This window comes from Venturia canescens, chromosome 9 (assembly GCF_019457755.1).
Source record: "Venturia canescens isolate UGA chromosome 9, ASM1945775v1, whole genome shotgun sequence".
Lineage (NCBI taxonomy): Eukaryota > Metazoa > Arthropoda > Insecta > Hymenoptera > Ichneumonidae > Venturia > Venturia canescens.
In genome coordinates, this window is record NC_057429.1 from 9,394,518 (window position 1) to 9,417,145 (window position 22,628).

The 22,628-nt window shown below is 44.0% G+C and overlaps 1 protein-coding gene across 5 annotated transcripts; it reads right to left on the minus strand.

The window, feature by feature from the left end:
- Positions 1 to 708: 708 nt before the first annotated feature.
- On the minus strand, positions 709 to 22,182 carry shn (schnurri). 5 transcript variants are annotated; one of them, XM_043429381.1, is made up of 8 exons: positions 21,899 to 22,182; positions 10,747 to 11,267; positions 7,417 to 10,417; positions 7,118 to 7,238; positions 4,937 to 7,021; positions 4,537 to 4,723; positions 4,190 to 4,438; positions 709 to 3,855 (listed from the first exon to the last, which is right to left on the minus strand). In XM_043429381.1, the coding sequence occupies exons 2-8, from the start codon at positions 11,248 to 11,250 to the stop codon at positions 3,250 to 3,252; spliced, it is 6,753 nt and encodes a 2,250-aa protein (XP_043285316.1). In that variant the 5' UTR covers positions 11,251 to 11,267; positions 21,899 to 22,182; the 3' UTR covers positions 709 to 3,249. The 5 variants fall into 5 exon arrangements, with proteins under 5 accessions (XP_043285316.1, XP_043285314.1, XP_043285312.1 ...); XM_043429379.1 differs by lacking the exon at positions 21,899 to 22,182 and adding an exon at positions 19,401 to 20,007; XM_043429377.1 differs by lacking the exon at positions 21,899 to 22,182 and adding an exon at positions 18,811 to 19,386.
- Between the last annotated feature and the right edge of the window lie 446 nt (positions 22,183 to 22,628).

Sequence of the window (22,628 nt, forward strand, 5' to 3'; positions counted from 1 at the left end):
TTGTCGTAAATTGTAACACATACGTCGAACGTTTCAATACTTTTTTGCTGTTTTTGTCAACTGAAAATATCTCAAAAATGGAATCAAGCAAAGCCGATTCAGCTCCGAAACAAGCGATGGTTTACATTTGTGGAGGTTAGTCACAGATTACAATATTTCACTTGGAAAACTGAACCATTAAACTTAACCTCACTTTTACTTGAAATTTAAAAAAACTATTCACAAATATTCAGGAAATATTATTTTTATCAATTTATATCCTCGTTTCAGAATGTCATCACGACAATGAAATACGTCCCAGAGATCCTATTCGTTGTCGAGAATGTGGTTATCGTATTATGTACAAAAAGCGGACCAAGCGTCGTATCCTTTTCTTTCCCAATAGACATGAAGAAACAATTATTAATTTAAGACAAACAATTACTTTTTCTTCAATCATACAGCCACCAAATCACTATGATTTCCTTAATATTTATCAACAGTTGTAGTATTTGATGCTCGTTAAAATCTGGATCATCAAATAAAAATGGATTGAGAATCATCGAAATGCCTTGAAATTATGTATTTATTATTTCTGAACTGAATAAATGTAAATATTTTTTTTTTCAATCGTCGATCAATTATATTCAACCTCGTGCCATGTTGAACTTACTTCGAATAGAAGAATGTTGAAGAATTATATGTCGATAAGCATTAAAACAAGAGTTGTAAGGTTTTAGCCAATATATTTTTTGTCTTTTATTTACAATAAATAAATTACATTCTCGTTAATAGTTTAACAGAGTTACAGAATCAGGAAGAATAGTTATCAACAACGACAGACAGACAACAGATCTTGCCGATCATTCGTAAAAGATGTTTACTACAATTAAGCATATATATGTATATTGTTTATAATACATACACGCATGTTTATAAAATCTTGCTGCGGTCCCATACTCTGATATTGATTGGCAAAAAAGCCATATTTTGGTTCCAATGAAAGTTTATCTGTTCCTTCGTATTCTCAGTGTACTGAATCACCATAAATTTTCATTTGCTCAAGATCCAAGTCGCAGATTCTGTATGACAATCGTTAAGCGTCCTTAGATCTCTGGTATATTTTTATAAAATTCTAAACATCTAAAACTTCTTATGATACATATATAAAATTATACAAGACCGTGCGATCTGTCGTGTCGATTATTTTCCAATTTTTTTTTATTTCTCTTGCATTTTTTTCGCGCGTGGATATACAAAATTGAAATTACTCATAAAAATAGGGGCACAGACGCGTTTAGTAGATTTTTTCGTTAAAACATCAAAAATCGATGACACCACCAGGAGAGCGGGGAGGGGGGGGGGGGGGGGGGGAGGCTTACGATCGAATTGTAGAATTGTGATGGTTCGATCGAGCGATGGAAGAAAGAAAAAACAGGAAAAAACCCCAGGAAAACAGAACTTGATCGCTCGATGAATTTCAAGACTTTCTAATACTGAGTCTGGAAGCAGCCGAGCCAGCGTTCTACGCAAAGTCAAACAGGGATCGGGGACGAATAAGTAATAACATCACAAAATTCAAGCGCAACTGTATCACCGGAGGAACGGAAGACAAAAAAATAACTTTGACAATAGTTCTTCCTCTCACTTTTAATTTTCTTTTCAACCCATGATTAATTAAGTTTCCCAATTGAAACCCATGAATTTATTCACAGTTGCGATTTCGATTATATAAATATTCGAGTATTTATACATTCGAATCGATGAAAAAACACAGCGATAATACGCCTTGACAATTAGAATAATTTGATATGTAATTTGGCGCTTCGTGAAAATATCGCATAAAATTTATAAATAAAAATATCATCTCCTTTCTGCTTATTCACACAATTTACGTTTTTGAGAATCATATTAGGCGTGAGAAAGCAACCGTTCGGTAGCGCCGTGCTTTCACTTTTCTCCTATCGTTCAAAATGATCAAACAGTAAATCAATTATTTAGAACGTTGAATAATAGAACGTTGACTCAGCATTTTGGACACATGCACGCATACACATCTTGGAAGCTCTTAAATATTTTGTTTTTGTGATTGGATTCATTTGATCGAATTATAACGGGATTATTACACCGAATTCTACTTCTTTTCTTTCATTTCTATTCTACATTGATATCGTTTGGCAACAACCTTCTGACGCTTTCACATGTTTTCAGTTTTGACCTCGTATATAATTGTGCGGTCTTTATCTTCTTTCAATGATTTTTGTCTATTCTTGTTTAACTGAATATTTGCAATCGTCGTCCTAAGCACATTAAGGTACAAATAATGATTATCGAGGTATGATTATGAAATAGGAAAGACGTAATGTGCTTGAGCGCCTGATTTGTCATTGAATATAAATATTTTTCAAGTTTTCGTGGATCACGAGATTTACAAATGGACAAAAAGCTTTTCAGAGGAAGAGTCTTTTGTCGATTTCCCATGAAAGTTTACAAGAATTGATGAATCAGGCAGCAAATAACATTCACGTTTCCATATGGGAGGATAATTTTTTATGCTTTCACGTTTGGGAAATGATTCAATTCATTCACAAAATCACAAAGTTTTGGGGGCTTCCCACATCGTGGCAACAATTTTGAGCGATAGCTGATCGCACTTTTCTGGATATCAGACGAATCCGTATGTAATCGTTTTATACATACTTTATATATTGACGATATTTCAATGTATTTACATATATTTCACAGTGTATATTTCTATTTATATACATCTATATGTGTATGTATAATATTACCTCGTAATATTTGAAATACTCTTCGAGTTTGCACGCAACATTTGCACTTTAAATTCAGAATCACATACCAGTCAATTGCACCTTAAATTAAAGTCTACGATTAGAATTAAAATTTGTATATAAATATTAATTTCTCGATCGTCAAGGGAAGAAAAACACTTCGGAGTTCGATGAAAGATTTAAAAAATTCGTAGATTCTCAAATATCGTCACGATTTTTCACTGACTTATCATCACGTGGATTTACACCACGTTTCACACTGGTTGTCGATAAAAATTTGTGTTATAAAATTATCAAACAGTTCCTCGAACAACAGGACTTAACGTCACATTTTGTACGTCGATTAAAGCCCGTTTCCGTTCACACGTGGAAGAAGTTGAGATTTTTTCGATTTGTGTTAAACGAACGTGTACGGGAATCAACGTCGGTTGAAAATATTGAACAAAAGAGACGCAGCGTTGGCTGCGTAAATTTGGCACTATGAATCTTCGCTCTTTCTCCTGATTTTTTCATCCCCGCGTACGAGGCTCATTTCTTCATTAATACGTTTATGAAAATGGTCTTTGCTATCTCTTGGGTGTTGTTGCTCGTTTTGATGAGATTGAGAAGTTTTTAGTTTTTGAGGGTCACCGTTGTGCTCGACGAAACAATGAACTTGTAGCTCGTTCACGCTTCTCACGGTAAACGAACAAATTTGGCACTTGTAAGGATGCAACGACGATGTTTCCTCGTCAACGACCCGTAGATTTTCGTGATTATCCTGTATTCTACTGTAATCAAGTCTTTGCTGCTGTTGCTGCTGCTGTTGCGAATTAACGATGTAATGCGTATTTACAATGCGACCAGTCTCGTTCAAAGATTTTTGGTCGTCGCCCACCAACATGGGCATGTGATATGCACGCGAATTTTCAATTTCCTGATTATTCATCTGTTGTGGACCGTATTGGTGCAAATTGTGACCGGGTATTGGCTCACCCTCGTCCGATGAAGTTTCCCCACCACTCGCACCCTGATGTGGCAACATCTCCGCATCCCATTGGCCCATTTTGCTGGGATCTTTTTCGTAAAGCTTCTGCGCCAATATCTGTAAACGTTACACAACACGTTTTAATAAGGGCTTGCGTATCATTAATTTTCAAAGTTTTCCTCTTTTCAAGAATGATTCTTTTCATTTTTTAATTGTTGTAGCGCACAATTTGAATTGTCTTCTCAAAACAAATCGACTCAAAAATATTGATATTTGAACTTATCACCGTCTCTACGACGTAGAAGAAGTGTTTGGAGAGCTAGTTTTTCAGAATTGTTTCACGATAATTCGATTCTAAAAAATGATCAGAGCTTTCAATGCTATTGAATCCACTGACGAGAAAATAAACTGCTAGAAGTCAAAATAACTAATGACTTGAAAAATAACGTACCTGGAGACTAGTTAAACTATTATCACAGTCGGTGGTATCGATATCATTAAGATTAACACCGGAACGTTCCATTTCGGCGTAAGTGCCGAAGGGAAGTTTGCCCAAACATTCGAGTTTCATGATGTGCATTTTGCTGCGCAAGTGTTTGGCAAGATGTCCGTGAATCCGGAAGGCGATTTTACAATCCGTGCACTTGAACGGTCTGGGATTGCTCGTTGTTGCAGCGCCGAAGGTGGAAGTCATGCTAACCTGAAAACGAAAATTGTAGTCGAAAAAAAAAAAAAGATTTGCAAAATCTGAAAGAAATTATATTGGAATGAAAAAATGATAAATTATTCAGCACGCACCTTGTTATGATGGGAAACCGATCGTTCGTGCTTGGTCAAGTGCCCCTTTGTCCTGAAGGACACGGCACAACTCTCACACCGGAATGGCCTTTCGAAGTAATGAATGTTTATGTGCAATCTGAGCTGGCTCGGTTTGCTAAATACTTTGTTGCAAATGCCACAAACACTTCGGCCATCTTCGGTCACACTGCGAAGTAAAAAGGAAATATGAAAAACATATTTTCAAAATTCATTGCAAATTGTAACTTATTAAGCTCAAATGAGTTTTTCGTTATTGAAAATAAATTAAATTTTCATGAATTATAAAGAACAAACGTTGGAGATTGTTTTTTAAATTTTCCTGTTTGCTACTACCACGCTTAAAAAGATTACTGCAATTTGACGTGTGCAATAGCAATACCTGACATAGTTAGGAGCAGGTCCGGCAGAAGGTTGCAAAAATTCAGCCTGAGGTTTGTTGCTACCACCTGGTGGGGAGGGTGATCTGAAGCCGGGTCCACCAACAACCATTTTCCTGGCGACAGTGTGTTTGACACTTTCGGATATGCTCTGTTTGGTCCTCTCCATTTCGTGACGTTTCATTTCAGCAAGTTCAGAATTTCTGGTCTCGATTGAGGCTTGGATTCTCGAAAGATCGTGAAATTTGTTGGTTTCGTGTTGCGAATTGGCTTGACTATCAAAATTGTTTCTCGGGATATCGTGAGGATTTCGATGATGATCGTTGCGTTGGTCACGACTCGGTGAACGAACGTCGTTGATGCTGGGTCGACGCGATTGTTCAACAACGACGTTGTTCAGCTCAGCAGTTCGTGAATCGGAAAGAGGAGATTTGAATTCGCGACTCGGTGGTCTCAACTCCTGAGGAGGAAGTTTGAACTCTTGACTAGATGATCGTGAAGCAAAGTCGTGGAAACAAGTCTGAGCTCGATAGTCCTGGGCGGAGTTTCTCATTTCTCTGCTGGGAGGTCGGGAGTTGCCGTTCTCGTGACACCTCGAGCCGGGACTGGAAAGAATTCTGACTTCTGTTGGCGATTCGTGTGATCTGATTTCGCGATAATTCTTGATCGCGGAGTCTCGAGGTCTCTCGATCTCGTTGATACTTTTGAAGATGGAATCTCGATCGATTTCGTTCTTCGGTGGTTGAGAGACGCTGAAAATTCTGTTGTTGACATCAGAATTGAAATTTCTGGGGGATTGACGATCGGGGCAGCTAGGAGTTGTGCGTCCAGGTTCCATTTGAAAACTTGAGCGTTCGAGGTTGTTTTTAGTCATGATCGGATGATGTTCGTTGGCTCGTGTTGCCGCGGGATTGAAAACACGTGGATCGTTATTTTCGTGTCTGTTATCTTTGTCGATGTGAAGTGATTCGATGTCGAATGGTCGTCTCTCGATAGCGACACCGTTGTGTTGATAAATTTTTTCTCTTATTTCCATTTTAATGTCTTCCGTGGTGTGTTGTTTCGAGATATTTTTCATCATTCTCGTTTCGAGTGAATTCTGGTGAAGCCTGCTTGGATTGGTGTAAGTTACGGTGGGTGTGCTGCTCGAGTCGGTATTTCGGGAGTTCACGAAGTCAACATTTTTCCCATAATTATCAGGTTGATTATGTTTATCCATTTTAGTATTTCCCACACGATACTGTTGTTTCATTTTACTGTCCATAACGTGACGTTCGGTGAGATAGGCTTGAAGCATTTGACCGTCGGCGTCCGGTTTCCATTCCCTGGTTGATTGCAAGGGCAAGCGTTCCATCGTTTGAACGATCGTCTGCATGAGGACGGGCTCAGAAACCGGGGTAAGAATGTCGTTGGTAAGAGGCCTCGGATTCCCGATTATTTGCGACGGAGTTTTGCTCGTCGTGAGATCCATCGGTTGAGCAGAAATCCGCGTTTCCGGCTCGGCTGTTTCTTCGATTTCAACGTCGGAATCTTCACCGCTTTTTGACGAACGAATCACGCTGTCGCGACGTTCTTCAACGGTCGAAGAGCGCGTTGACGGGAAGTAATAACGATTTGACAGTTCGCCGCTTTGTATCATTGTCGTCGCCGACGTCGTCGTGGTCGTTATGACATTCATCGTCGTCGTTGATGCCGTCGTCGCCATGGTTCCTCCGCTTAGACACGTTAACGAGCTGCTGCTCGTCGTCACGCAAGCCAAGCTCATCGCATAAGGGTAAGTCGTCGGTCTCCCGCTCGGCAAAAGTCCAGGAATTCGGTTCGAGCTTCTCTGAGAAAGACTCAAAAGACTCTGCGCTGCTTCCTGCTCTTCGCTGCCCGATTCGTCGCTCTCCTCCACATCACTTTCCTCGTCCTCGTCCGACGTGTCATCCGCGTTTCCACCACCCGCTACCAAACGTGCTATCGCCTCTTTGTCTATGTTCTCGTCGCATACGGACGTTGGCACCGGCGTTACTCCCAATTCAACGCACTTTTTGTAGTGAGCTTTTGATTTCATGTGTTTCGTCAAGTTGCCCTTTGTCTTGAAGCTGCAAAATAATTTTTTAAATCAATATAAAAATTCTCAATTTCTGGCATATCTGGACCAATAAAAGTCAATCAAGTGTTATAAAAATATATTTTACCTGAACGAGCAATGTTTGCAAGTGTACGGTCTAACGTCCGTGTGAGTTCTGATATGTTTCTTCAGCATCGATGGTTTCTTACACCGAATGCCGCATTCTTCGCATACGTAACGACCCCGACCTTGTTAAAAAAAAAAAAAAAAAAAATTAAATTAAATTAACTCTACGATTCTCAGGCTCCAGTATCGTTACAAAATAATGAACAAGCAACTGAAGAAACATTTATAAGAAATGAAGAAATAATCAACAGTTTTTAACTGGGAGAGGAATGGTCCAATAAAAACAAGAATAAGACAAACCTCTGCCTCGAACGTAAGTGTAATCCTCGTTGCTCTCGAAGCCTCCATCGAAAATTTTGACTCTTCGAGTTTTTTCCTGAGTATCGCTCTCGAGGCCGCTATCAGGGCTCGTCGGTGTGGTGGGTCGATACGACGAGTGGGTTAGAATATCGTCCTGTTTTTTCCATGCGACGGTATAATTGGGTGGACGATGTCTGGAGTCGTAGTGCGCCATGTCGAGGTCGGGTGGAGTTTCTTTACAAATTTTCCAATTAGAGTACATCGACAAACCGTGTTGTTGAGTGACGTACATGGGTTGCGGCCGATTAACGGTGCAGTAGAAAACGCGAGTTGAACATTTGAGACCGAGGTAAGTGTAAGCGTGTCCGTTGAGATAAAGTTGGCCGTAGGATTTTTTGGGTCTTGGAGTCTCGGGGCTGATGAGAGGCAAGGTATTAGCTGTCGGTGTAATACCGTGGTGGCGTTTAGGAGTAAAAGTACCAGGTTTCAAGGGCAGCGAGGTCGGTCTAAGGAATTTCGTGCTCGTTTCCTCGGGGGCGGTATCTTCGTCGGCTTTTATTTCGGGCCTCTCGATTTTGGAAGCAAGATCGTTGCCGTTGACTTTGATTTCCGGACGATCGAGCTTGATGGTAAGATCCCCGGTATTTTTACCGGGAAAATATGTAGTTTTATGAGTTTCGACGCTCGTTACGATAACCTGAGAGCTCGAATCCAGTCGAGGTTTCATTCCGTTGGAATTCGTGTAATGCTCTAAGACGGTTGACTTTGTTTCGGACATCGGATCGATCCTCGATCTCTCGTGGTCCTGCGCGCTGTACGAGCTCGTCGGGGAGGGTGAAGCTTCGAATTTAGGAGTCTCGAGCTCGGCGATGCTCCAGGTCGAGGATCGCTTCCTGGTCTCGCTCCCTGTTCCTTTTGGTGAAAATCTTTTGGTGTGAGAATTGGGCGACGATCGACTGTTGGAATCGGCGCCGTTGCTAAAATTGAAGGAAGAAGGTTCGACGATCTTCGAATTTTTATCGAACGTGAATTCTTTACGCTCCCTCGGATTGTCATGAAGAGAAGTGTACTTCTGAGAGAGATTGTTTTTGATATGGCGATCGAGCTCGTTACTATTTTTATTGGAAAACTCGTTCGTAGTCGGTGTCGAACAAGTCCTTGATAGTCTCCATTTGTCGTTGACGTTGGAGAAGTCGTTATTCGAGGTGGGCGTTTTAGGTGTGATTATTTTGGGGCTCGTGAGTAAAGTGGACCTCGAATTATCGGTGGAATTTTTCGAATTAGTTTTATTTTCCTTGGCAGGACTGCTCGCGAGATCGAGAGGAATTGCCAGGGTATGCGGGCCGTTGGAGGTCGGTCCGGGGATGCCGGGGATGTTGGGGGTTTGTACTCTAACGGGACTGGCGAGATCGAGCGGTTGGGAGATAACGTGAAGACCGGGCAGACCCGGGATGACCTTGTAGGTCGTTGTTGAGGACGATGTCTCGAGACTCGTAAGGTCGGTTGATATGTCGAGGTTATTGTTGGAATTAGGATTGAGGCTGTGTGGTCCGGGCATCCCGGGAACGTACGGTATGACTTTACCCGCGTGTAGTATACTCGCAATTCCAGCTTGTGGCAGAGTCAAGGGATTGTAGGCAGTGATATTTGTGAGTGGATTCAAATGTGGCTCCAAATAATTGTAGCAGGACATTGTAGGGGCGAGATTGGGTGTTGATATGTTGGGTATGATGGGAGCCAATATTTTGGGCGTATTGGGAAGTGAAATACTGGAATTGGGAGTGGAATTTGTGACTGGTGTGTTGGGAGGTTTGTGAAGCATTGTCCCGCCGGAGTGCAGACCCGAGCGTACGACGATCGAGGATGTTTCAGAGGTGACGCATTTGTTATTGTTAACAAGATGCTCGTTCGAGGGTGAGCCCGTTTGTCGGGGTTCGATTCTCATTGTTTTAGTTTCCCCGGAATTGTCGAGTATACGAACTTCTCCGCCGAACATTTGGAGGGAATTCGGTCTTGGATATTTGGAGAGTTCTTCGAGGGATCGCAGGCTGGTCGGTACGGATTCGGGCCGCTGTTTTTTCGCTGGCGTCGGATAGGCGTCGACGAGTCTTGTATTTCCTAGGAGCGGTCCCGGCGAAGGTAGGGGCTGAATAGCTCCGTAGTAATCGCAGCTCCTCGGGCTCTCGTAATCCTCGCGTTTATCGAGATCCAATTGAAAATCGGCCCTTCGTGGGCTCGGGGAAGAAGAACTTCCTTTACAGTAGTATCGACGATGAGCCTCGAGATTGTCGGCGCTTGTGTAAGCGATTTTACACGATGAACAAACCAAGTTTTCATTTTCCGCGAGTGGATTCTCCTCGGCGCTTGCTCCACGTGATTTCAACAGTAAATCCTTTATTATCGAACCCTCGGGATTGGTTTTCGTGACGTCTCTCTTTTCCTGAGCGAAACTGTCGCTGTAGCAGCGCTTTCTCGTCGTCGAGGATTCCTCGATCGACGAAAGATTCAACGGTTGCTCGTTGTTGTTATTGTTGTTGAGATTTTTGGTCTCCACGAGGCTTTGCTGTCTCTGCATAAGTTTGTGTAGCCTCGGATCGATCGCCTCCACGATTGCCTGATTATCCGTTATTATTTTGTCGATATGTTCCTGCAATTTTTCGGCGTTTGGTTTCGTGCCGCTCCCGGCAGCACCACCGGCGCTGCTACTCGTCGATCCGTTTGACGAACCCGACGTCATCGAAATCTCCGTCGTCGTTTCCCCGCTGCTCACGCTCTGAAGACCCGTGTGAAATTTCGGTTTGTATATTTTGCCGGTTTTCACAGTTTTCACGCTCGCCACAGACGATCCTTGGCTCGTCGACGTCGTTGTCATCGCCGTCGATGTCGATGTCGTCGTCGTCGTCGTCGTTGTCGTCGTCGTCGTCGCTTGCGGCGGTGGCGGTGGCGTTCCCGTCCCGTTGCTCGCGCTGTCCGACAAACTTATATCCGAATCTTCTGACACCTGCAATCCCATTTTACAAAGGTTAAAAATAATTCTACGAAAATCATTTTTTCACGATCTTTTTAAGGCGTGTCTGCTCAAAGAGATTCGAAAAAATCCTCAAAGAACCACGATCTTGAACGCAAGAGCATAAAATACAAAATTTCTGATGAAAAAAAATAATAAAAAAGAAACTGCTCAATATTTCCAAGTATCTGAACTGCCGTCTACTAAACGGATTGAAAAATCACGGCGACGAATTACAAAACTGATTGCTCGAGTCAACACAGCGCCTCTCTTCCAATCGCCATTGAAAGAGAATGGAAAAAAATAAATAAAAAGTGTCTAACCTTACTGGGATCACCGCCTTCCATTTTGAGTGCATGAGCCCTGGATCTGCAGTGTTTGTAGAGATTGGATTTAGTTTTGAAGGCGAAGCCGCAAGGAACACAAGGATAAGGTCTTTCATTGGTGTGGGCACGTATGTGTTTTTGTAGGACACTCGGTTTGGCACATGAGAGTTTGCAGTAAGGGCAAACGTATCCGGTTTTACGTGACTCGGTCGGTTCGCTCTCGGACTCGGGAGACCCGAGTTCGGTGGTTCTGGAAGACTCTTTGGCGACCTCCTTGGGGAGGTCGCGTTTCCGGCTCATATCGGAAGACGCTCCTGTCGTCGTATTTTCACTGTTGGTCGTATCCTTTTTGGCCTCGACCACGCTCGGCGCCGACGCCTCGCTCGTCGCCATCTTTTTGAACTTTTTGTGCAAATACTTTGGCTCTCCATCGTTATTGTTGTTGTTGTTGTTGTTGTTATTGTTGTTGTTGTTGTTGTTCGTCAACTGTGGGTCTGTCATCGCCACAGTTTGAATCTCTGCAATTACGAAAACAACGTTTATTAAGCCACGTTTTTCAACTCGAGAAGCTATCTTAAAAATAATCAAAATAGGGTATTTTACACCATGTCAAAAAATATATAAAAATGCAGGATTAGGTAAATTTCGTAAAAAGTAAACGAGAAACGTCAATGTTTATTCGTAAAAATGCAATGTAAATTTTATAATTCAATTTTAAAAATCGTCCTTTTTCATCCGTTTTTCAAATGTCTAAAACGCCATCCGCCATATTGGATTCCAACGTGACGTCACTCCGATAGTAAACAATCTAGATTGTTATTGTTATTGTGAGCTCTGTGTTATTTTGAAATTTTACAAGTTATTGTACACGTTTGTGGAACTTTTATCATTCATTTGATTAAAATCGCATTATGGAAATCGGTTTTGTGAAAGCAGAAAGTACAAATCTACCGATGAAAAATATGTTGATGGTGGCGATGAATCCACAATTTTTGTGGCATTTTTACACTTGTAATATTGCATTCAGGCACGAGACACCAATTATCTACCATCATAACTCATTATTTTCACAAATCTTGTTACTTGGTCTTTCGCAATTGCATTGTTTACCAACGGAGTGACGTCACAAACCGAAACAACATGGCGGCTAACGTTTCCGCGCGAAAATTGAAAATCACAAATAAAAAATAGTTTTCAACACAGTTTCCGGTCTTATAAAATTAAAATAAAAATTCTACTGGTTTATTGCGATCTCAGGAACGACGCTGAAGTTTCCAACGTTGGAGTCCAACGAAATGAACGAAAAAAACGTTTTTAATTCACCAATTGTTTATTTCACGAATCGTTGGTGCAGCTTGAAAAACTACGAATCGCAAATTTGGCAGGGAACAAAATAGGAGAATTGCTGGAATTATTGGAGAGTTCTTTTCGATCATTTCGTTGGACTCCAACGTTGGAAACTTCAGCGTCATATCTCAGGATTATTTTAAAACAGTTTTCAAAAAAAGGTGTAATACCCTATTGTTGGTGAATCGATTTTCATTTATTTTTAGACAAAAACCAACATTTTTTCGAGTCTCTCTTCCATTTTTCAGACGCTCACGCCTTTTTGTCGTTGCAAAACAAATCATACTTTAATTTCGTTTAAATTCTTGATAAAAGTAATTCCATTGGACAAAGGAGGATCGTTCGATGAGAAGTGTAGCTCGAAAAACGTTAATTTAATTAGTGGAAACTGTTGCCGCTCGGTTGAAACCTCACGATATATACGTTCGCATACATATATAATAATAAAACCGGAAATAGCCGAGTTCAGCAGTTCAAATGACGTTTGTGCATTTATGCGCTCGTTCTCTCGAGGTAGCGGAGAATTTTCAAGCGTATTAATTACCATTCATAATTAATTAACCGGGCAAACTCGGTGCATGACTCTCCCCGGTGCAAAACTGACAGATATTCATTTGGTAATCATTCGACAATGAGATCCTCTCGCGTTATTCACGACCTTTATACCCTTTTTTCGTTGCCCCGGAGCTCGATCGTACACGAGTGTCATTTTTTCATTTTTATGAAAATTCGATAAATGTCATAAATAGTATAATCAATCGTTTATTTTCGTTTCCGTTAAATTATACCTGAATATCGGGATCTCACAAAATTTGTGAGGCACACGGTGATGAATTATCAACCTACAACCGCGGTGCATCGCTCACCAAAACTTATTATTTAACATTAGTGTTTTTCGGCGAAATTCAACAATAAATCCAAAAAAGGAAAAAAAAAATTTAAGGTGTATAACTGGATGGATAGCTCGACTAAAAATTATATCTGATTGGAATTTCCGTACTTCGTGATGCAATAAAAATCTGAAAAAATTCAACAACATTTGGAGAGCTATGAACAACAATTATCAATAATAATATTGCCCGAAGGTTAATAAAAAATTGTTTAAACAATTAATTATTCAATAATTTTTCGGTGACCTATTGTTTTTTTTTTACGAATCAAATGTGTGTATTTTTCCGAATGCTCATGAATTTTTTCTGAATTTTCGTGGATTTTTGAAATTTCTTGAAAAAATTTTAAAAAATTTGAATTTTAGATATGTTTTAGAAGACATATTTACCATCAGTTTTGAAAAGTCTCAAGGTTACTGGATCAAAAATGTACAAATAGAGCCACTTACAAAATTTAAAAAAGGCAATTTCAAAAATCCACGAAAATTCGGAAAAAAATCATGAGCATTCAGAGAAATGCGCACATTCGATACGTAAAAAAAAAAAAACAAGGGTTTACTGTAAAATTGTTAAAAAATTATTTTATTAAACAATTTATTAATAACTTTTGGGCAATATTATTATTGATAATTCTAGTTCATAACTTTCCAAATGTTGCTGAATTTTTTCAGATTTTTATTGCATCACGAAATACGGAAATTCCGATCAGGTACAATTTATCGGCTGGGCTATCCATCCGCAGTAATACCTTAAATAGAAGCTTCACACGGACGATTGCACCCCCGTTTGCGCCGTATTAAATTTAGGCCACGCCTCCACGTTAGATCCCAATAATGGAATCTAATGAATGATTTCATGCCGCTATCGAAGTATTCAGTGTTGATATTTCCCCCCCCCCCCCCCCCCCACTCGTCAAACCTGACGCAGACGTCATGCCGAACGTTCGTCGGCACGAAGCGAAGAAAAAAGCCAATTTTCTCTCGGTATCGGTCGTTAAAAATTCTTCCGTACCGATGGGAAAGAAAAAAACGTGAAATAAACGAGCTCCCAAACGGAGATCGAACATGGTCGATGTGACAGTGCCAACGGTCGATTTAGAGTCGAGACCGAGTAGCGGGAGGTTTCCACTTTCGTGCTGTATTTGGTTAAAATGTATTTTTGGTTAAAATGTCGAATCCTTCGTCCGGATTAATAGTTTTTTACTTGTCATTTCCACCGCAACTGATGCTCAAAAAAGGTGCTACGGGAATCCAGCTGGAGTTGCGCCATTTTGAGAAATTTTTCGATCAAAAAAATTGTACAAGTACACGCGCGTATGTACCAACGAATCTCGTTCGCAGTTTTTCAATAAACATTTATTTTCTTGTCGAAAAAAAATCAAGAAAACCACGCTTTTTCGGTCGCTCCACGAGGCCTTAAATCTCGCGAAGAGGAGGCTCGTTAGGTTAGCCAGTTGTTTTGAAACGATTGATCGGCAAATTTTCATTCACCAATTTAGTCCGACCCTGATTAAAGAACGTTTGAAAAAGAGCGGAAATTCGCTGAACAACGAGAGGCGGGTCGTCCGAGCGAACGACAAGCTCGTGTAAAGTTTGCCCGTCGAAAGGTCTTCGAAGGTTATTCGCGCAGGAGAATACAAAAGTGAAAAACACGAGTACACGTTGGTAGAAACGAGTTTTCCGCGGGTGGGGAGAAGAGGAGAATTGAATGAAACGGCAACATCGCGGCTCTCCATTGAGGATACGACGTATGCCCGTGAAACGCGCGGTGCACTACCTTAACACGCGCGGAGGACTAAAAATACAGACGTACCAAATCGAAGCGGTGAATTGCGGAGAGGGGGAGGCTTGAAGTCGAGATGCAAATGCGGCGTTGAATAAACAGAGGGATAAATATTAATAAATCGGGATGAAATCATAGACCAAGACGCAGGAGGAAACGTGCACGCGTATGAAAGCATAGATAAAATCATAATCATATCCAAGACTCGAGTGACTGGAAACTTCCGTTGAAAATTCGCCTCGCGGTCGTGTGCCGCAGCAAGAGCGACGTTGCGTCACGCGGGCATTGAAACGCCCGCAAATTCGTGTAAACGGTTATAATGCACGAAAATTCCACGTAAACGTAAATAGGCATTCGCGTGTACGAAGCTCAAGTCGCTCGAGAATTCCGAGAAGTCCAGCGCCTTTCGGCGTAGCCTCTCCGCGCTGGATTCGACATGGAGAAAGCGAGGCAGAAAGAAACGATGAAGAGAGGAAGAGGAAAGGAATTAAAAGAACAAAACAAAAGAAAGGAAAAATGGAATAAAGGCTCGCGCGAGAGATCCCTCTCGTAATGTTGTATTGTGAGAACGAGCGAGAGAGAAAGACTGTGAGAAAAATCATCGTCGCGAGAGTGACTGGGTTCAAGTACGTTCTCCCCACTACTTTCTTCGTCGACTAACGTCCGGCTTGTTGCTTCCAATCTCACATAGATACGTGTATACGTATAAATAAGAATACATATACGTTTGCAGTCTCGGGAATTTCCGAGAACTCGTCTCTCCGGTATCTCGACCGTTCTCGGAAATTGGCTCTTGTGTGCGCGCGCGCGCGCGCGTGTGTGTGTGTGTGTACGCGCGTCCATATAATAAATATATACGGCGACCGCAACAGTAAACACATGCTTGTAGGCTCGTATATACGCGGAGAGTTGAGAGAAAAAGCGTGACTCGACGATGAGGAAGTGGGGCGAGAAGAAGCAAGGAAAGGCACATGTTGCTTGCGTCTTGTTTTTTCTTTTCCTTATTTTTTCGTCGATCTCTTTCTCGCTCGAATCGCGCGACAGCACTTTCATCCGGGAGGAGGAGCCACCGTCACTCGGTCAACGTACCTCCGGAGCCGCGCGGTCATTTCGTAAACGCATTTTTTCCTGCTCTCCCGTTCGCCGTTTTTTTCTTCCTTCTTATTTCCATTGAGCCCACCTTTGCGATGGATAAAAATGGAGAATTGGGAAATTCGAAATGGGAGATCGATCCTCGGGTCGTCCCCCAATCCTCGGGAACAATTTTGCCACTTTGAAGAATAAGGTCGCGATAAATATGAGGGCGGGGGGCGGGGGGCACCTTATCGGGAGTCGGTGGTGACTCAGGCGCTTTTTCGTGTCAAACTTTTTGCTTCTCTGTCGCTTATCGCAATCCTTCCACTCTCCCTCTCGCTCGATGTCTTCGACTTTACGGGACGCGATACCGAAATGAAAATGCGTAATTTCATACATTTTTTCCTCGTTTGAAAACACGTTTGAACGTTGATCAAATAAAGCTCCTGCCGAAATTCGTTCTTTATCGTCGCTTCATTCACATTTCTTTCCTACGAGTGTTTTACCACTCGGTCTTCGAGTTTAAGAACACAATGATAAACCGAAGAGCGGGAATCCGCTTAATCACCCTGCTTTCACGTACCGACGTACATAAACACACGCACGCACACAAACGAACGTGTAAGACAGAAAAATAAATGGTCTATTGCGTAAAAGCCACGATTTTACGCGATACCGACTTCCGCGATAATTTTCGATGATTCCTCGAAGCGAAGCGCCGGCCAGACACGCAGTGTGTACACAATACATACGGGGCAGAATACTTGAGAATTCCCGAGTATACGTTCGCATACGTGCATGTATAAATGAGCGATGAATTCGAGCTCAACGAACCGTGTGTTGAGCGCGATGCTTTCGAATCACGTGCACGGCGGTTAGAATCCCTTCATCGGTTGAGAAAACACAGAAATTTCGATCGCAGGTAATTGAGTTAACAAAAGCATCGAAAGGGGGAGGCGAAAAGCGACGGAGACTCTTTTTGCCGGTGAGAAAAGTGTTTGTGAAAAGAATTAGTCGAAGGCTGAATCGAAGCGAGCGGAGGCGACGCTGAACCGACACGACAAACCGAAGAATTATATTCGCGGGAGTTTTGAACCGCGTGCGACAGTCGTACAGTGGTGCCGCGGCGAAGAATCGCGGGAGAATCCCGAAGCAGTAAAGCGCGATAGAGACTCGCCTGTGGAAGTGAGTCACACCACGCGAGTGCGGCGCGCGCGTCTACGGACGGGTTTCTCTCTCCGCTAATCCGCTGAGGGGGATTCTCGCGTATGTCCGGAGGCGAATCGGCGTTTTTCGTGCCCCCCACCCCCGCCACGCTCGAGCGGCGCTGTCTCTCTTTCTCCTGGGAAGCGCGCAGTGGAGGGGGAAAGATCGCGAGTCGGTATCGGCGGCGCGCGGGGCGAGAGCGAGGAGCGCGGTGAACGGGTGATTGGGTCACGCACCCCGTTTGCTTCTCTGCGTCTACGTGCCCTAGGACGTTCACGGCCGGGTTGCACGGAATTCCCATTGTTTTCACTGGCGTTTCTCCCTCTCTCTCTCTCTCTCTCTCTCGCGTGTCAGAATTTCTGAACGCGAGCTGTTAATCTGCCACTGGAAATCACACGTCCTCGCTATTGGAACCTTCTCGCTCCTTTGTATATAAACACACGAAGAAAAGCGGCGCGTTAAGCTCGATAGATGGCATTCTTGAGGCAGGAATGTCAGCGCTCTGACTAGGTATGTGCGTAAGCTAACAGTGAAACGAAGAAAAAGTTGGTTGGAGCGCTGCTCCGCGGAATGTTGTGAAAAAAAATTTCTCGAGGGTCCGAACCACGTGCCAGAATTTACGTGGGACCGTAAGCCGGGGGGAAAAACGTTTTTTTGGCAGATTCGACTGTAGCGACGTCGAGATGTCGCAGATGAATAAATATACTGTGAATGTGTGTGCGAAGTACGAATCGGGTCGTTGGCGCGAAGAACGAGCGACGGCGGAGGAGAAAGTAGGCAAATTCTGGATGAACTCTCCAACCGCAAAGGAGACTGGCGCGTTCGAGTATTTCGATGCTCGTTCCTATTAAAAATCATTTGAGTAACCGCGATCACGAGCAACGAATATCCCGGCAGGATCATCAATCGATGCTCAACGATTCGTGAAATATTGTGGAAACGAGCAGCCTCGCTCGTTTTTTTGGCTCGTCTAAAAATGCACGTGCATACAAAGCGGGGATTCGCGATCGTGCAGCGCCGTGAAAAGTAGTACACAACTCTTTGTGCGATTTGGGTCATCGTTGAAAAAGGGCGTGCGATGGAGTGGCACAAAAAATTCGTCGCAGCGCGATCCATTATCGCGAGTACCCGTCCAAAATGCGTCACAAATTCCCCACACAAAAGAAATAACAAAAAATTTGTACAAATCGAGAAAAATCAACAAAAAATTCTTATTCAACGAACATGCGATCTCGCAAGGTCCTCCGCAAACGAAATTTTCTCAAACACGCTCCGTCTCCATTCATTAAAACCTGAAGTAAATTGCCGCAAATATTCATAATGAAAAGAATTCGCGTGTAAACAGAGTAGCGGAGGAGAAAAAAACCGGTGACCCTTGTTACCCCGCGGCCTTCATAACCCGCGATTAGCCGGTCGGGCGTGAGTGTGTCGCTTCGTATTTGAAGTACGGGTCAGATCACGAGAGGAGCAACGGTGGAGGGGACAAGTTGGAGCGTTCCTAGTATGGGATCGCAAGGAAAGAGCAGAGGAGACGAGGCCCCCAGCACGAGGAGGCCCGACGTCACGGACGCGAGAGTGATACGAGAAAGAGAACGCGAGCGCGGAGGCCAACAAGTGCGAGAGAGCGAGTGAAGAGCTCAGAATCGGGGGGGGGGGGGGGGAGGATTAGAGCGAGAACGCGTGCGCAGAAGTGGGGTTAGAGTCGCGGCGGAGCGCCGGGGCGCGTGGGGGAAGGGAAAAGCCGCGGGGGCTCATGGTTCACCTGTCGTCATGGCAACGCCGCTTTGCCGCCGCTCACTTGTTACTCCATCGTCGCAGCAGCAGCCAGGATTTCGCTCCTCTCGCAGCCTCCGCGGTAACACGAATCTCGATCCATCGAGAGAGCGGTTCGCGCCACCAAACTTGCACACGAATACACACTCGGAGGACTGAGAGACACGCACACTCACCGACACGAGAGGGACTTGTACACGTCAAAGAGACACACGCAAAAAGGCAGCGAGAAAATCACAAACACTCGGCGGCTCGTGGCCTCTCCCGTGAAACTTGCCCGCCTCCCTGCTCTGTTGTACCTTCGACGCGCTCTTTTTCTATCTGGCTCCTCTCTCTCTCTCTCGCTGTCTCGCGGCCTCTCGAGATCTTTCTTTTGGTCGAGAGGTCGACGAGTCACGAAGGAATCTCCCGCGTACACCTCTCAGACACGATAGGGAATATTAAATCATTTCCTCGTGTCCACATTACTGTTATGTACGTACTCATTGCTTTACTCGTACTTATTATTCATCTATCACAACACTTTTTATTCGTTTACCGCCCGAGCCACTAAGCATTGCGCAAAACCCATACACAAACCCCAAGCGATTTTTTCCTCGCGTCGTCACCTCCCCTCCTCCTCTCCTCGTCAATAATCCCTCTTCCGGTGGACGATCTGTGTGTATCCCATTAGGAAGAGCAACATACGTGACTGCGATTCGAGCCAACTGCCGATTCCGTACACACCACTCCAGTTTTGTTTACAAATATCTCCAAGAATATTCGCTCCCTTTAAACGCGCTTAGCATCCTCGGGAGTTGCACGCGTCGATACGTTGCCGGAAGTTATTTTCAATAAATTTCCTCAAACTCGCGCTTCGACTCGCTGTAATTTCGCAGCACTCGCGTCGTCATCGGAACGAATAGCGTTGGAAAACACCCCGGAACTCAACATCACTAATTGCCATGTTGTGGACAATAATAACGAGAATATATTTCGATATTCGTTTCCTCACTTTTCCCTAACCAAAATAAAACGTCGATCGATATTCATTCGATAGAAAGGTATGAATTAATATAAATATATTTATTTTCGATATATACACTCACGCGTAACACTTTTATCGTGATTATTTTTCTTTGATACTCGTTTCAACGTCACGCTCTCGAGCCCGCGCGCGCTCAGTCGTACAGTCGTCCACGCTTTCGTTTCGTAGACTCTTCTCCGTCTCTCTGAACTCTACGTGTCGTGGGGGACTCACCTCTCTTCCCCCTCCCCGCCGGCCACGTCCTTTCCTCTCTCGCCCTCCCGCCGCTTCTTCGTTTCGTCGTCGTCCACCACTCCTTTCTCCCTCGAAACCTCGTGTGCGCTTGCTCTCCAATCTCTCTCTTTCTCTCTCTGCCCCCTCTCGCTCGCGCTCACTCGTTATCCACTTACGAGCGCGTCAATCTGTTTGCTATGCAAATCCCGTCCGACCGGTGCTGACGTAGCCAGCAGGACGCACCGACGAGCGAATATATTTCTACGTCTTTATATGTATGTAACGAACTGCAGGCTCGTGTTCACTCGATATCTTCCCACTAACACACTTAACTGACAGTTAGTCATACGTGAACGTAATCCTACCAAACATTGACCAACGTCTGCAGTTGGAGCTCCTCCTCCGCCGTAGTTCCCTCCGCGCTAAGTCATATTTTTAAAACCGAGGAATTCTCCGCACGCATTTTTCCGATGGCAATGTGTGAAGTCATTTGATCGATGACAAGTTTCACTCGCTTGTGCGCTTATTTTGAGAGACGAGAGAGAGGGTCGGAATAAAAAACAGGAGGGGGTAAACGAGCGCTTCAATTTTTGTCCTATTTTTTCATCGATAATTATTCGCCGATTGAGAGTTGAGGGAGAAAATGTACCGGAGTAAATGCGCTTGCATTTATTATATTTCCAGTATCGCAAGGGAAGTGCAAGGGGCTCGAAGTTTCGGAAGAAATCGAGCAGGACAAGTGCCTGAGATTTTTCGATGACAGTCCGAGGAGCGGGAAGGAGCATATAACGCGGGAGAGCGGAGGAAAAAAGGTTTAGGAAGAGATGAGAATTGTAATAAAGAGCGAGCAGAAATGTCGGATATTTTTCATTATTTTACTATCGCTCCGGGGTCTGGTATACAACACGCCTAACTCGGCGAACGTGCGCGCGTACGTTGAGAATCTTTTATTCTCTCTTTCTCCCGCTCTTTCTCTTCCCCTCCGCTGCCACGGCCCTTGCCGCTCCGCGTGACTCCGACCCCCACCGAGCGAGGCAGGGGAAACCTCTGGCCGCGCGACGAACAGTCTAGCCTGACGTCACTGGCGCCTAATCGCGCTGTACTTTGCACATCGCGACTCTCGGGCTAGACTCTTTCCTATACCGCGCGCGCGCACACGCACACACACACGGACGTACGTTTGTACATGTGAAAAAAAGATGAAGCGAGAAAGGAAGAGACCCAACACCTTGCACCCGAGCTCGAGGCATCCCCGTCCCCTTCCACGCGGCTCCCTCTTCTCGCTTGCCTTTTACCTCGCTTCTCGCTCCCCCCCTCCTCGCGGTACCACGGTGACCCTTGATGCGAGGCTCGAAGAGCTCTCGGCCCGCTCGCTCCTCCGTCCAGCTCGCACTCTCGCGCGAGCCTCCCCCGCCCCTGCGCCTACGTAACAAGTATATATCTCCACAGGCAGCGGAACGATGATGAATACAGTAGCACGCGTCAAACGGGACTGTGAAATGTACGCTCGTAATGTGTAAACACACACGCACGTCTGTCTATGTGTTTACATATATTTTCATGCATAAGTCTACTCGCATTTTTAGGGAGGCATTTATTCAAATGGGAAATCGTTTCGTTTCTTGTGCTGACAATTCAATTAATAACGATCCGAGGGAAACCGAGCGTTATCAACGTCTCTCGATGAGCAATTATTAGCTTAACGATTCTATGCGATTATTACGCAATGCGCTGTTTTTATTTACATACGTCAATATCGAGTTTTAGTTGTTTTTTCAGCGCAGCTTCCCAGAGATGCGACAGTTGTATATGGAGTGTTATTGAAAATGGCACTAACCTCGTACTTTATCCAGCTGTTGATACTCGCGGACTCGATGATTTAATCGAAGTTTCGTTTCAGCAAGACATGATGATAACGAAATAAAGCCGATTGCACAACACCGTTTATACTCCGTACGATTGTAACGAACCTTCTTTCCTTGTTCACTGATGAACTTTTCACTGACACTCGCGAGATCGAGAGGGAGAAACAAACATCGGCGTGGGAGCGAGAAAAAAATGAGTCGACGCAAAGAATGCTCGGTTACGAAGAAACGGGGAATCCCCTTCCAGGAAGCCGAGAGAATTCAGGGAGACACACGTGCTCCTGCTGGGACACGTACTCCCCAGTCTAAATATATACAACGTCGGAAGAAACGCGCGAGCGAGTGAGAAGGGATACGAAAAAAAAAAACGGAAACAGGTATGTACCAGACGAGAAATTATTAGCGATAACGATCTCGAATGACGAATAAAGCCTGAGAGATTTAAACGTCAGAGCTCGTTCCTCTCGCTCATCTTTTCACGAATACGAACGCGCGACGACTCTGTTTACTTGCCGCACGCACCCGTCACTCGACGCGACATCGCGCGTGTCAATGGTACGAAAAACCAAATGAAATGCACGCACTGCTGCTAGATTTTCAGGATGAGAATCACAATAACTGGCACTTAATCCACTTGTTTCGTTTCCGTTTATGCATTCAGTCGAAACAGCCGTTGAGGAAGAACTCGTGAGAGAACAAACT

What these genes read in the sequence shown, in the direction of transcription:
- shn (XM_043429377.1), bottom strand. An exon ending in CACTTACGTTCGAGGCAGAG is followed by an intron (nt 7,239 to 7,416) that starts GTTTGTCTTATT and finishes TTTTTTAACAAG; the next exon opens with GTCGGGGTCGTTACGTATGC. An exon ending in CCTGCTCCTAACTATGTCAG is followed by an intron (nt 4,724 to 4,936) that starts GTATTGCTATTG and finishes TTTACTTCGCAG; the next exon opens with TGTGACCGAAGATGGCCGAA.